Source organism: Oryx dammah, unplaced genomic scaffold (genome assembly GCF_014754425.2).
Source record: "Oryx dammah isolate SB20612 unplaced genomic scaffold, SCBI_Odam_1.1 HiC_scaffold_28, whole genome shotgun sequence".
Lineage (NCBI taxonomy): Eukaryota > Metazoa > Chordata > Mammalia > Artiodactyla > Bovidae > Oryx > Oryx dammah.
The window spans coordinates 87,114,607-87,127,723 of record NW_024070212.1 but is presented as its reverse complement, the minus strand read 5'-3'; the positions used below and the strand labels follow the sequence as shown (position 1 = coordinate 87,127,723).

The 13,117-nt window shown below is 46.0% G+C and overlaps 2 protein-coding genes across 2 annotated transcripts in view; one reads left to right on the top strand and one right to left on the bottom strand.

Annotated features, from left to right (window-relative positions):
- C8A (complement C8 alpha chain) overlaps positions 1–6,652 on the top strand; it is a 78,696-nt gene extending 72,044 nt beyond the window's left edge. The window contains exon 11 of the mRNA XM_040231051.1: positions 6,142–6,652. Within this exon, the coding sequence (XP_040086985.1) occupies positions 6,142–6,434 (293 nt within the window). The 3' untranslated portion in view covers positions 6,435–6,652. The remainder of the gene's footprint in view (positions 1–6,141) is intronic.
- Positions 6,653–10,857: 4,205 nt separating this feature from the next.
- The window catches only part of C8B (complement C8 beta chain), a 45,226-nt gene continuing 42,966 nt past the window's right edge, over positions 10,858–13,117 (bottom strand). Inside the window, exon 12 of the mRNA XM_040231050.1 lies at positions 10,858–11,422. Coding sequence (XP_040086984.1) covers positions 11,271–11,422 — 152 coding nt within the window. The 3' untranslated portion in view covers positions 10,858–11,270. The remainder of the gene's footprint in view (positions 11,423–13,117) is intronic.

The window sequence follows — 13,117 nt, the reverse complement described above, 5'->3', positions numbered from 1 at the left end:
GTGAGGGACTGAACGAAGAGTCACTTCAGAAATGTGGTCTCTCCTCCACTCCCAGAGGGAAGTGTGAAATCCATGCATCTGCCAGGCACCTCGAGCTCCCCTTCGGATTCAGCTGGTAAAGAATTCGCCTGCAGTGCAGGAGACCTGGATTCGATCCCTGGGTTGGGAAGATCCCCCAGAGAAGGGAACGGCTCCCTACTCCAGTATTCTGGCCTGGAGAATTCCATGGACTGTATAGTCCGTGGGGTCGCAAAGTCAGATGCGACTGAGTGATTTTCCCTGTGCTGTGACTTTGCCCACCTGTGGAAGAGCCAGTCAATCAGCCTGCCTCACTGTCCCCACAGTATTCCAATCAGTCCTCAAAGAGCAAACATGGGTGTTGCACTGAGTTTTCTGTTGACCCAAAGATTGTGAGCTCCTTGAGGGTAAAACCTGCCCTCTCATTTGGTACAAAAACCGTGTATTGACTGACACACACACTGCTGCTGCTAAGTCACTTCAGTCGTGTCCGACTCTGTGTAACCCCATAGACGGCAGCCCACCAGGCTCCCCTGTCCCTGGGATTCTCCAGGCAAGAACACTGGAGTGGGTTGCCATTTCCTTCTCCAATGCATGAAAGTGAAAAGTGAAAGGGAATTTGCTCAGTCGTGTCCGACTCTTAGCGACCCCTTGGACTTCAGCCTACCAGGCTCCTCCGTCCATGGGATTTTCCAGGCAAGTGTACTGGAGTGGGGTGCCATCACCTTCTCCGGACACACACACACACACACATATATATATGTATATATCTCCCTATCCTTCCAGAATCCTCAATCATACATGCTAAGTCACTTCAGTCGCGTCCAGTGCTTCGTGACCCTATGGACTGTAACCCGCCAGGCTCCTCAGTCCATGGGATTCTCCAGGCAAGAGAATCCACTGGTGTGTGTTGCCAAGCCCTCCTCCAGGGGATCTTCCCATCCAGGGACTGAACTCATGTCTCATATGTCTCCTACATTGGCCGGCAGGTTCTATTACCATTAGCACCACTTGGGGAGCCCCTCAACCATTCATATATATTAAAAAAAAAATCAGAAGTTAGGGTCACAGGAAGTTAACTGCTGAATTAATGCCAAAATATATGGCATATAAAATAAGTGCCAAAGGAGACCAGGTGAAAGAGAGATTTACCTTTCCTTGTGTATATTAAATATATGGAATGGGGCTTGACCTAGACCTTGAGGGATTTTTGAACTAGGTAGAAAGGGAGAAGAACTTTAAGATAGAATACAGCATGTGAGAAAGTTTGAACCCGAGAAAGTGTATTAGGGGTGTGTGTGGGTGCATATGTGTTGGAATAGGGAGTGGGGAATAAACTAAGTTATATAAAATACTTGGCACAATGCCAGTCATATGTGAAATTATTAGCATCACTCTCACTGTTACTATTACGAACTAAAGCTTATAGTTTAGAAGTTTATTTCTGTACTCTAGACTGATCTGAAAGAAAAAAAAAAAAAAGACTCTTATATTGCTTCTCATCCTGTCATTAACTTGCTGCTGTTGCTGCTAAGTCGCTTCACTCATGTCCGACTCTGTGAAACCCCATAGATGGCAGCCCACCAGGCTCCCCCGTCCCTGGGATTCTCCAGGCAAGAACACTGGAGTGGGTTGCCATTTCCTTCTCCAATGCATGAAAGTGAAAAGTGAAAGGGAAGTCGCTCAGTTGTGTCCAACTCTTTGCGACCCCATGGACTGCAGCCTACCAGGCTCTTCCTACTTTTTAAACTTAATTTATCATAATAAGTAATTTCCACTTATTATTTATCGGGGGCTTCCCAGGTGGCGCTAGTGGTAAAGAACCCGCTTGCCAAAGCAGGAGACATAAGAGACACGGGTTTGATTCCTGGGATGGGAAGATTCCCCATAGAAGGAAATGGCAACCAGTATTCCAGCCTGGGCAATCCCAACAGACAGAGGAACCTAGCGGGGTTCCTATGGGGAACCCCCTATGGGGTTACAAGAGAGTCAGACACAACTCTGCAGCTAAACAACAACGAGAAATATCTATCTATCTATATATATGTATACATACATAAAATGTGTATATATATCTGAATCACTTTGCTACATACTTGAAAGTAACACAATGTTGTAAATCAACTATACTTCAATTAAGTAGTATCACTTCAATTAAAAGTAAATAAATCAATGAACGCTTCCCAGGCAATTTCAGTGCAGTCAAGGCTGAGCATTCCTGAGAGTGGAGGAGTCATTACACGTTTGTGAAACGTGTGACAAAAGGGCGCCGCAGGACTGTTTACCTGTGTGCTTTATCTAGCCTTAATGAAGACCTCTTAGGTGTGTTTTACGAGTCCCATTTTATAGCTAATGAAACTGAGTCTCAGTGAGGCTGCCTCTGGCAGGCCACAGAGCCGACAGGCTGGCAAGGGTGTGAATACAGTCCATCAAGCATGCGCTCCCCAACCTTTGCTCTGGGCTCCCCGCCAGTGGAGGGATGTGGCGTGTGGGGTGCAGGGGAGAGGGGAGAAACAGAGGCCAGGGAGCTCATTAGGAAGTGTAGTCCTTTAGACACAAGACGAGAACTCCAGGATTAAACAATTGCCTGGCCCACCTGTGAGCCAAAACAACCAGCTGAGCAATGCCAACTTCCTGTCGTCTGAACCACAGAAGCAAGGCCAGTGTCTGCCCTGCTCCTCTGAGGATGCTGAATCCCCAGCATCTTTAGAAATGAAAATATAGCACCAGCACCAGCAGTTTCAGCAGCAGCAGCAGCCACCCTTTACCAGATCAGCATCTCTCCCTCTCCAAGAATGTCTGGCTCTCATCACGCAAAAGGCATAAAACCCGTCAAATGTATTCTCCCTCAGGTCTTTTCAGAAGATCTATAATCTACAGTTTTATAGGTAGTGGATGTAAAAACACGGTTTAAAGATATAATCTTCAGCTTGACAAGGTGTCTTTTGAAAAGTAAATTAATGACAGAATGAAAAGCAATAAGGAGAGGCTTTTTTCTTTTTTTCTGCTTTGAGATAGAAGAAGATCTAAAGAGTTCAGCACTCAATGAATCTCTTCTGAACTAGATGCCTTTAGGGTGAAGAAAATGGACAGAGAGAAAGGGGAGGCTTCAAAAACCACGGTGCAGAAATGAGAAACAGCAGAGGAAGCTGCCGGGCGCCGTTTGAGGAAGGGCAAGTGATTCAGCTTGGCAGAAAGAGGCTTATCCTCTGTGAAGAAAATCAGAGAGGCTACCCCCTTGCTTGGGATATGGGTGAGCACTCTAGGGACGCCTGTACCTTGCCCTAGGCTGGGTGCTGGGGAACAGAAATGAATCAGACACAGCCCCAGCACTGGAAGACCATCTGGTCTGAGGGAGGAGGCCTGTGAACAGGGCCTCAGGTCCCAAATCAGCAGGAAGCCCAACCTGGGGAGCAGTAAGACAGCCTGAATAGGACAGGAGACGATGCCCAGCAGAGGCTAAGAAGTGTGTGGGAGTTGACTCAGTCGGTAAAGAATCTGCTTACAATGAAGGAGACCCAGGTTTGATCCCTGAGTCAGGAAGATGCCTGGAGATGGGAATGGCAACCCACTCCAGTATTCTTGCCTGGAGAATTCCATGGACAGAGAAGTTTGGTGGGCCTATAGTCCATGGGGTCGCAAAGAGTCAGACACGATTGAGTGACTAACACTAGAAAAGCAAAGACAGGTGAAGAAGGGTTGGACATCTCAGAGGAAAGAGTGTGTGCAGGGCTGCGAGGTGGCCAATTTCACGAGGGGGTGGAAGATAGTTTCTGCTCAGCTCCTGGGGGTGGTCCCTCCCTGGTCCTCCTCAGGCTGAGAAGAGCTGAGTTTGATGTTTTGGTTTGGTCATGGGGCCTTTCCTGATGGCAGCAGCTTGTGGTCCTAGGGAGATTTCCACAGAGGGTCACTTTTCAGTCATGACCCTGCCCTCCTTGAGAGGTCCTGGAGCTTCAGCACTCCACAGATGTCATATTAAAGCATAAGAATCTAAAGCTAGATTCACAAGGTTTTCTCTGCTCTGATGCCATGGATCACACCATCTTTTCTCCCTTTGCAGACTTTGTGAGCCAATCGACTAACACATCTGTTGTCCCTAACAGGACAACAAAGCCCTCAATGCTGAGCCCTCACTGCTCTCTGATGTCATTTCCTTCCACTCACTCTTTCCACAGTCCTGCTGTTCCAGTCATGGGAGTCTTTTTGCTGTTACTCATACATGTCCAGCTCTCTCAGGCCTCAGGACTTTTGCACCTGCTTTCTCCTGCACCTGAAATGCTCATCCTCTAAAGGAGTTCATCCAAGACTCATTTTCTTGTTTCACTCCCCTCTCTGCTCAAATAATTCCCCTCTAAACACCTTACCCTCTTTTATTTTTTCTCATATGGCACTCATCACTACCTGAGATTATAGATATTTTTCTTGGTGTGCCTCCCCTCATTAATACGAAAGCTTTTTCATGACTGGATCCCCAGTATCTAGAATAGTATTTCTCCTTAGGAGGGGACTAAATAAATATTTGTTGTCTGAATGAACTACTGAATTGGTCAAAAAGTTTGTTCAGGTTTCTCCATAAGAGCTTATGGAAAATGCTGAACAAACTTTTTGGCCAACATAATATTTCCAGTTTAATCCCCTATATAGGCTTCATGTCCCCTCCAGGTTTTTGTACATACTGCCTGAGAAGCACGGTTGCCTACTGGTCCCCACCTTCTCCCAACTCTTAACCACACTCTGCAGGCTAAGAATTAGCTGTCCGTTTACCCAGAAAGCCCCCCTACACTTCATCAGATCCTACTCCCTCACATAGCTCTGGATTCCAGAACTTTCCATACCCCATCACTGTAGCCAAGTTACACAGTGACATCTTGCAGGGCAGATGGGGACTGAGATTTACTTTTGAAGCCCCAGTATCTAGCATAGCTCTTGAACACCTAGGAGTTTCCCAGTAAAAACTGAGATGCTGTTCTCCCTCTGGTCCCTCCGTGCTAGAGGCAAAGGCTCTGAAACAGCCTCTGCACATAGCATGTAGGAACTGGTGAGAGAATACCCCATGGAAGACGTTTTCATAGTGCTCTCAGGTCCTACCTCCTTCCTGGCACATCAGAGGGAAGCCCACACCATACATTTAAGGGAGACCCTCACCTTTTCCACCTTAGTGAAGGGAAAACCATCAAACTGAATTAAAAATTATGCATTTTTAGCTTAGGGGCTCCCCTCTCCTCTGGGAGAGATAAAGGAAAATATGTTTCCCTCCTATATTAACAGCTTAAAATGTGAGATAAATCCTCCCATCCTGTTTTTCACAAATGGACTTTGCTGTCCAATAGCATGATACATGTCTGACGGATCTATTTATCCATTCTATTTCTTTAGAGATAGCAGCTAAGAAGTTTTATCTATTATTTGTCTCTCTCCCCCCACCATTCCCATTTTCCTAACCAAGCACATGGAACAGGCAGTTGATGGATGGATGGTGTTTGGGATAAAAGGAACCAGAATCAGATAGTTTTCAGGATCTGAACAAACTGGCTTATTAACAAGGAGGCCCCTTTGGCGGGAAGTGGTGGAGGAAGGAGGAATGGGTACCAGACAATGGTCAGTGATGGATGAAGGAGCACCTGGGGTTACAAGGTGTAGACACGAGATAACTGCGGGCCGCAGCCTCCGATAATGGGAGTGTCCAGGCTCCGATGCAGCCTCCTGCACAGAGGTGAATGTCAGACCAGCCACTTGCTTTCCTTTGACTGTCCTCCAAGAATTCCCTGCTGTAAAAGCAAGCCCCATTTCCTCTCCTCTTCCATTCTTCAAAATGCAATCTCCACGCTCAACCAGGGAGAGCCGCTAGGCAGAGTGCAATCGAGCAGAGGTCAGGCAGTTGAGCATCGCTGTGGACCAAGCATTCTGGGGTGAGAGCAGTCCCTTTGCACGTGCCATGTCATTCAAGCCTCATGCTTGTGCTGTGGGGATTACTGACCCTATATTCTGATGAGGACACAGGCACAGAGGGGATAAGGGAATCACCTAGGCTTCTCAGCTAGGAAATGGTGGTGTGGGGTCTGACCTCTCTGTCTGTCTGTCTGCCCCAAAGTCTTCTATTAATAAATGACTCTGCTTCTCTAGTGGAGGAATGCCAGAGCAGGGGCCTCTCTATCTCTTCTTTGAAAGTGGGCAGGTGGGTAGGCACCCACCCTACAATGAAACTGGACCTGCAGCAAGTTGGGGAGCCCTGTGGCAGCCACCCACGGACTGAGGCAGTTCCACCACTTTCAAGCTGTGTGGTCTTGGGCAAATCACCCAGACTCTCTGAGGCTCTGTCTCATCACCTGTCAAAGGCAGATAATAAATCCTTCCTCTTGCAGGCACTGAGAGGATTAAGCTGGATTAGATATGTGAAAGTTCTTTGTAACTGGTAATGCCCTCTGCAAATATTAGTTATTATGCTGTTACATTTTCCCTTAATAACCCAGAGCTTGGGATATAAAAGCCTTCCATGTCCTTTATTAAGATATCTCCTAGGAGCTAAGCTATTTTATGTCTTTCTTGTCCTTGTGTGTTACAGTGGGTTTAGTACTGAAATGTACTAAACCAGTTTAAAGCAGTCTGAAATGACTTAAAAAAAAAAAAAAACCAAACACACAAACTATAGTTCTTGCTGATGTTTTGAAAATCCCCAGAAGCAGTGATGTCAAGGATACTATGGAGTACTGACTGTTCCAGGTACTCTCCTGAGTATGGTTAATTCATATCCTCCTGAACCCTAGGAGGACATTGCTGTGACTATCCCCATCGTCTAGATGAGCAAACGAGGCACAGAGGGGCACGGAACTTATATAAGGCCACAGAGCTAGGAAATCACAGAGCCAGGCAAGGATACAAAAGCAGCAGCCTGGCACCAGGGCACACACTTCTCAGCAGTCTCACGCCGTCTCTGTTGGCCTGCTTCCAGCTCTGCCCAAGAGGTCGTGGTGCTCCCCCCACCCCCTCCCCCCGCCAAGGAATCGCAGCAAACTCACCCTTGAGTTTCTGAACCCCTCATCCCTCAGTATTGGAATTAACATTCCAGAAAGACAACTCAAAGAGGAAGACACCAAATAGAAACATCAGATTTCATGACGGCATCCTATAAACAGGGATTCTCAAAGGTGTCGAGTGTACTATTCCGTGTGCTGCTGTTAGGGTTGAGGTGGTCACACTAGGTTCCATACTAATCCACCAAGGAGAAAATGAGGTGAAGACAGGATGTTGGAAGATTTTTTTTCTAAGTTTTTCTTTATTCCTCTCCTACCTCTGCCGCAGACTGGGCAGGCTTTTTAACCCTCTTGAGTTTTGGTTTCTTCCTCTCTCGCTATATATATATGTGCTTCTCAGGTTTACCTCACCAATGATGACAGTCTTCAGCTCTCTTCCTCTGTAAAGTCTCCCTGGAGCTTTCTGGTGGTCCCCAGGATGTGTCCTGAAGTCCCCTAACAAGGATTGTGCTTTCAGCCTTACCTGCATCAGCAATTTTTCTGCCTCTTTTGTTTTCCTCTTCTTCCACAGAGCTGTCCACCAAGCTAGCTGAATGCACCTCGCTGTCAGCGCTGGGTGGTCGCCACCATCTCAAGGTTGCAATACCCCAAGTTTTATGACGCCACCATCACATACCACCGGTCCACTAAAGAGTCTATCTGGCCTGGGATGGTTCTGCCCTCGGCCCCACTCACATTCCTTCTCACTAATTCATGCAGCAATGACTTATTGTTGCCTGTTGTGCCAGGCCCTGTACTGGGTACTTGGGACACGTGAGTGCAGTAGATAGACACTATCTCTGCTTCAGGGACATGATATTTCAGAAAGAATAGGAGACAGCAAACAAAATATAATACAGTATCTGCAGAGCCTGGAAACACCGGCAAATAGACAGCTGTCATTAAGGACATCTTCAACCTGTAAAAGAAAATATGTCCAACAAGATGCTAATTGCAAAGGTCCCCAGTGTTCTTGCCTGGAGAATCCCAGGGACGGAGGAGCCTGGTGGGCTGCCGTCTATGGGGTCGCACAGAGTCAGACACGACTGAAGCGACTTAGCAGCAGCAGCCAGGGAGACTTGGCCAAGTGTCCTGAGGGCTTTCTGCTCCAGCCCCACTCTTTCCAGTGGGATTTTTGTATATGTGCTTGGGAGCAGACCAGAGCCCTCTCCTTTAAAACAAAGATGCCATTTTCCTCTGGATTCTCTGCCACCAGATGCTCTTCTCCCAGCCTCAGCATCTATGTTGATTTTCATATTCAGCCCATTCGTGGCAAGGATCATGTTTCCCTTTGAAGCTTTCCCTACATGTCACCTGCTGACTGTATTAATATCTACCCCATCAAATTCAAATAAAGATTAAACGAGATGATGCAGGTTAAAAGATTTCATAAACAGAGAAGTGCTGTATAATTGGCAGCTATTATTATTACTACTATTGTGAAAATAATTATAATACTTACTATTCCCACAGAAGTTATATTATTACCCCAAGGTCACAGAGGAAGTGTAGACACAGAACTCCCTGTCTTGACATCAAGCACATGGCCAAGCCCCCAGCATTTCAGAGATTCACACTCTGAGATGCAAAACCCACCCACCCCCAGGTATCCTGGGTTGTGATCAAGTGTCCAGGACCACTGCCAGGCTACAAACTGCCTGGCCCCAGGCCCCACACTGCCTGGCCCCAGGCCCCACGGATGCTACAGCTCCTTCACGAGGATGCCGGTGTGAGCTACAGTTGCCAAGGTTTTCCAAAAGCACAGTCTGCATTTATTTTGTTTAATTCTTACGCTCTGTTTCAGCCTCCTCCTAAATGCATTTGTTTGCAAAAAGAGCCACGAGGGGAAGTTCAGCCCACAAATAAGAATATAATTATTACACAGTTTAGCTGTGCCTGGGCGTCACCCGGGTATTCACCGGTGCTCTACAATTCAATTGTCTCTCCTTCAAGACTGTATTTAATAGGATAAACAATTTCTGCTAAATGCAATAAACGTGAACCTGTGCTGTCATCTCCATAATCAACTCAAATTTCCCATTAGAAGCAGTGGCTGTGATTGAGATTCAGAATTTAATTTGGCAGTGCTGCCTTCCACGTGCCTGTATCAGCTTCATGGGAGCCTGCCATCAACCCAAGACAGAACCTCTCTTCCCCGTCTCTGGGGAATCTTAAAAGAAGATAGATTATAACACAAGAAAATTATACAGCCTCGGTATAATGAAAGAGATAAAACATTATTGGATTAGCCTGTTGAAATAACAGCAGACGGCAAAGCAATAATATTAAGCCAAACAAGGGCCTGGACCCGTCAGTTCAATTGCAGGGGACACGAGGATGCAGAGGCAGACAGAATGGACATGCTCGCTGCAGCAAGCCCTGAGCAGCAAAGGATCAGCTTCTTCTACAATGTTCTACTGACTCAATTCCAGAGAGCTAGGCGGCGTGATTGGTGGGTGCTGGGGACCTGTGCTTTGGTGTCATGGACATGTTAGGGTCTTGGGTCCAAGTACCTAGCCCAGCGGCAAACTTACAGCAGATCATGTGGCTGAAAACAAATCGGTTGAAAAAATACAGGATGAACCAATTCACCTTCAATCAACTGTTTTGTTTTTCCCCCACCAATTTGATTTCAACAAATTCACATGATGTTATGCAATCCAACAGGAAGTGCCTGAGAGCAAAGGAAATATTAACGGATGTTCTAATGAGATGGAATGAGAGAGAACAACAGAGCTTAAATGATCACTTGACTCAGTCTAAAAAATAAAAATAATTTGGTGCTTAGTAACCTAAAGATCAACTGTACTCTTATTCTCATCTTTAAGTACTTCCCTTCCCAAACGAGATTTTCACAAAGCATGAGTGAGCAGACTACAGTGTACAGAGGCACAGAGGTTTACACTGCCCATCACTCCACAGCCATCAGCTTGAACATCTCCTGATGTGTTTCCTCTTCGAAACACCACAACCTCTCTTTTTTTCTTTCTTTTCAAACTGTCTCTCATTCAGTGATGAATTTCCCTTGTTCTTGTCTCTTGTTCAGCATCTTCTCTGGGTACCCACTCATGTCACAACAACTCAGCTCTGCCCCAGAACAAACACTTACTTCCTGTGCTCAGCATCAAAAGAAGCTGAGGACCCTGGATCCATGCTCTTTGGGATGGAGTGGGTGGGGATTTGTCAATCACTTACACATACACATAGCACCTTCTTCTACATTTCATAAAAAATTCTTTGTTAATCCAATGTCCAGTATGGAGAGGAGGGGAGCATCACTGTTAAGAGTTTAAAACTCTGGAGCCTGAGTGCCCAGGTTTGCAGTCCAGCTCCCCAACTCCCTAACTGTATAACCTTGGAAAAGTAAGTAACTGAACTCTTCTAAGCTGGCTCTCCTGCTGTTTGCTGCTGCTGCTGCTAAGTCACTTCAGTCGTGTCTGACTCTGTGCGACCCCATAGACGGCAGCCCACCAGGCTCCCCCGTCCCTGGGATTCTCCAGGCAAGAACACTGGAGTGGGGTGCCATTGCCTTCTCCAATGCATGAAAGTGAAAAGTGAAAGTGAAGTCACTCAGTCGTTTCTGACTTTGTGACCCCATGGACTGCAGCCCACCAGGCTCTTCCGTCTATGGGATTTTCCAGGCAAGAGTGCTAGAGTGGGTCGCCATTGCTTTCTCTGTCCTGCTGTTTAATAGGGCTAATAAAGTATCCACCTTATAAGGTCTTGAGGATGGAATGAATGAATAAATGCACTGAGCACCATGGCTGGCACATACTAAATCATTCAATAAACCTGAATTGCCCAATGACATGATGAATGAGACAGTACGTCCTCAGGATAGGAACAGTTTAATATCTATTCAAGGATCCATCATTGGGAACCTACTCTGTGCAGGTCACTAGTGGATAGTGGGACTTTCACATAGACAACTTCCAACACAATCCTGGCTGGTAGTAAATGTGAGTAAAATAAAATTGCTGAGATGAGCAAAGTGAAGATTATCAGGATGGTTAAGCCCTTCAGGAGACCCTAATTACTGTTTAACTTACTATTTGTTCAAATCAATGTGCAGTTGACAAATAATATCTTTATTTTAAACATTCTGAATGGCACAGCCCTCCACCCGTGGGCCAGCTCCAGGTGGGAGCAGGCGTGGGGCTGAGCTGGCTTGATTTCTAAGGGCTCAGGACGTATGCTGTGCGCAGCCCACAGGAGAATCGCCTGCCAAATGCTTTTCCTTCTTTAACAGTTAAGTGTTTCTGAAGCAGGGCCCAAGCAGGGGTTACCCCCATTTCCAGGAGGTGGATTGGTGCACTGCCTTTGTCTTGTTTTATGTCCTCCAGAACATGGAGACCAGTTTGACCAGCAATTCCACTTCCCGTCGATGGGGACATCTATAAGAAAGAAGGTCAATGAATGTTAACTAGCCTTTATTATACATGAGTGCCCTACAGGAGGGGTGAGGTGTATGAACCCTAGGGCACTGGGAATCTGAATCTCTGATCTCCCCACTCCAGTCCACTGTCCTTCTCTCAGGCCACTGACTCACTATGCTCCTTTTAACCACAGGGCCCTTGCACATGCTGTTCTCCTGGCCCCAAATACTCTTCTGTCCTCTGTTCCTCTGGTCAATCCAATCCATCCTCCAGATCTCAGTTTAAGTGTTATTTCTGCAGGGAAACCTTTCCTGATTCCTAACTCCCCATCAATATTTCATATTTTAAGCTCTCAGAGCATTTTGTAGCACTTACAGTCAAAACAGACGATTCAAATGTTCGTCTTTCTAAAGAGCAGTCTCCATGGTGAGAGGAATTATATCTGATTCCCCCCACCCCAAATGAACTCCAGCACCTAAACTGGCACATAGGAATCCCTGAGTCCATATTAGTGGAATAAATGGTTTCTAGCTTAGACACTTCCAAGGTATACATGCTAGATAGTTAACGTCTTCTCAGCATATCAAATGGGAGCTCTGTTATCCATAGCAGTCATTGTGTGCTTTCAGTGAAGTGATAACACTGTGCTCACCCCTCCCGGACATTTGCCTTTCCCTTTAGGATTTCTGGTTGTTGATGAGACTGGAAAATAGCCAGTTATATTCACCATAATGGATATGCACATGGCTGAGCCTCTAACTTGCAGTGTAGTTCTGGGTACATTATTTAATATCTCTGGGCCTCACCACTGGTAACACGAGATACCAGGAGAAGGAGATTTCCAAGGTCTCCTCCAACCAGTAGAAATCCTGTGATTTTTGTCATTACACTCTTACTGGACAGATCACTGCCAGGGGTCTGGTTGAGATATAGCAGGAGAGGGGGTGAACAAACCCCTGAACCTTTTACTGGGGAGGAGGGCAGAGCAGGCACCAAGAGCAAAGGCAACAGAGACAGGCTCACTGGACATGAAACTGGGTCCCCATATCTACTATGTGGGCAAGTTATTTAGGCACCCACTGAACCTCAGATTCTTCATCTATAAAACGGGGGTATTGGCAGTATCTACTTCATGAGGTTGAGAGGATAAAAGGATTTAATATATGTGAAATAAAAATTAACTATATATTTTTCTCTAAAACAAATATTTATTTTGCTCTTTCAATGGGTTAGGCATCCTTCCAAGAGCTTTTTATGTCTCAAGAGAGACTCAAGACAACTCTTTGAGGTAGTTAACACATTATTGACCAGGGGATTTTTGCAGAAACTAACACATGTGACATTAATATTGCATATGTGTACATGCATGCGTGCTCAGTCATTCAGTCATGTCTGACCCGATGGACTGTAGCCCACCAGGATCCTCTGTCCAAGGGATTATCCAGGCAAGAATACTGGAGTAGGTTGCCATTTCCTCCTTCAGGGGAGCTTCCTGACCCAGGGATCAAACCCATGTCTCCTGTGTCTCCTGCACTGCAGGCAAATTCTTTACCACTGAGCCATCAGGGAAACATCAATATTGGGTTGACCAAAAAGTTTGTTCAGATTGTTCCATATGTTCTTATAGAAAAATATGAAAGAACTCTGTGGTCAAGCCAATACATCTCTGGTCAATGATGTGTTAATATCATCATCTCCATTTTAAAAATGAGG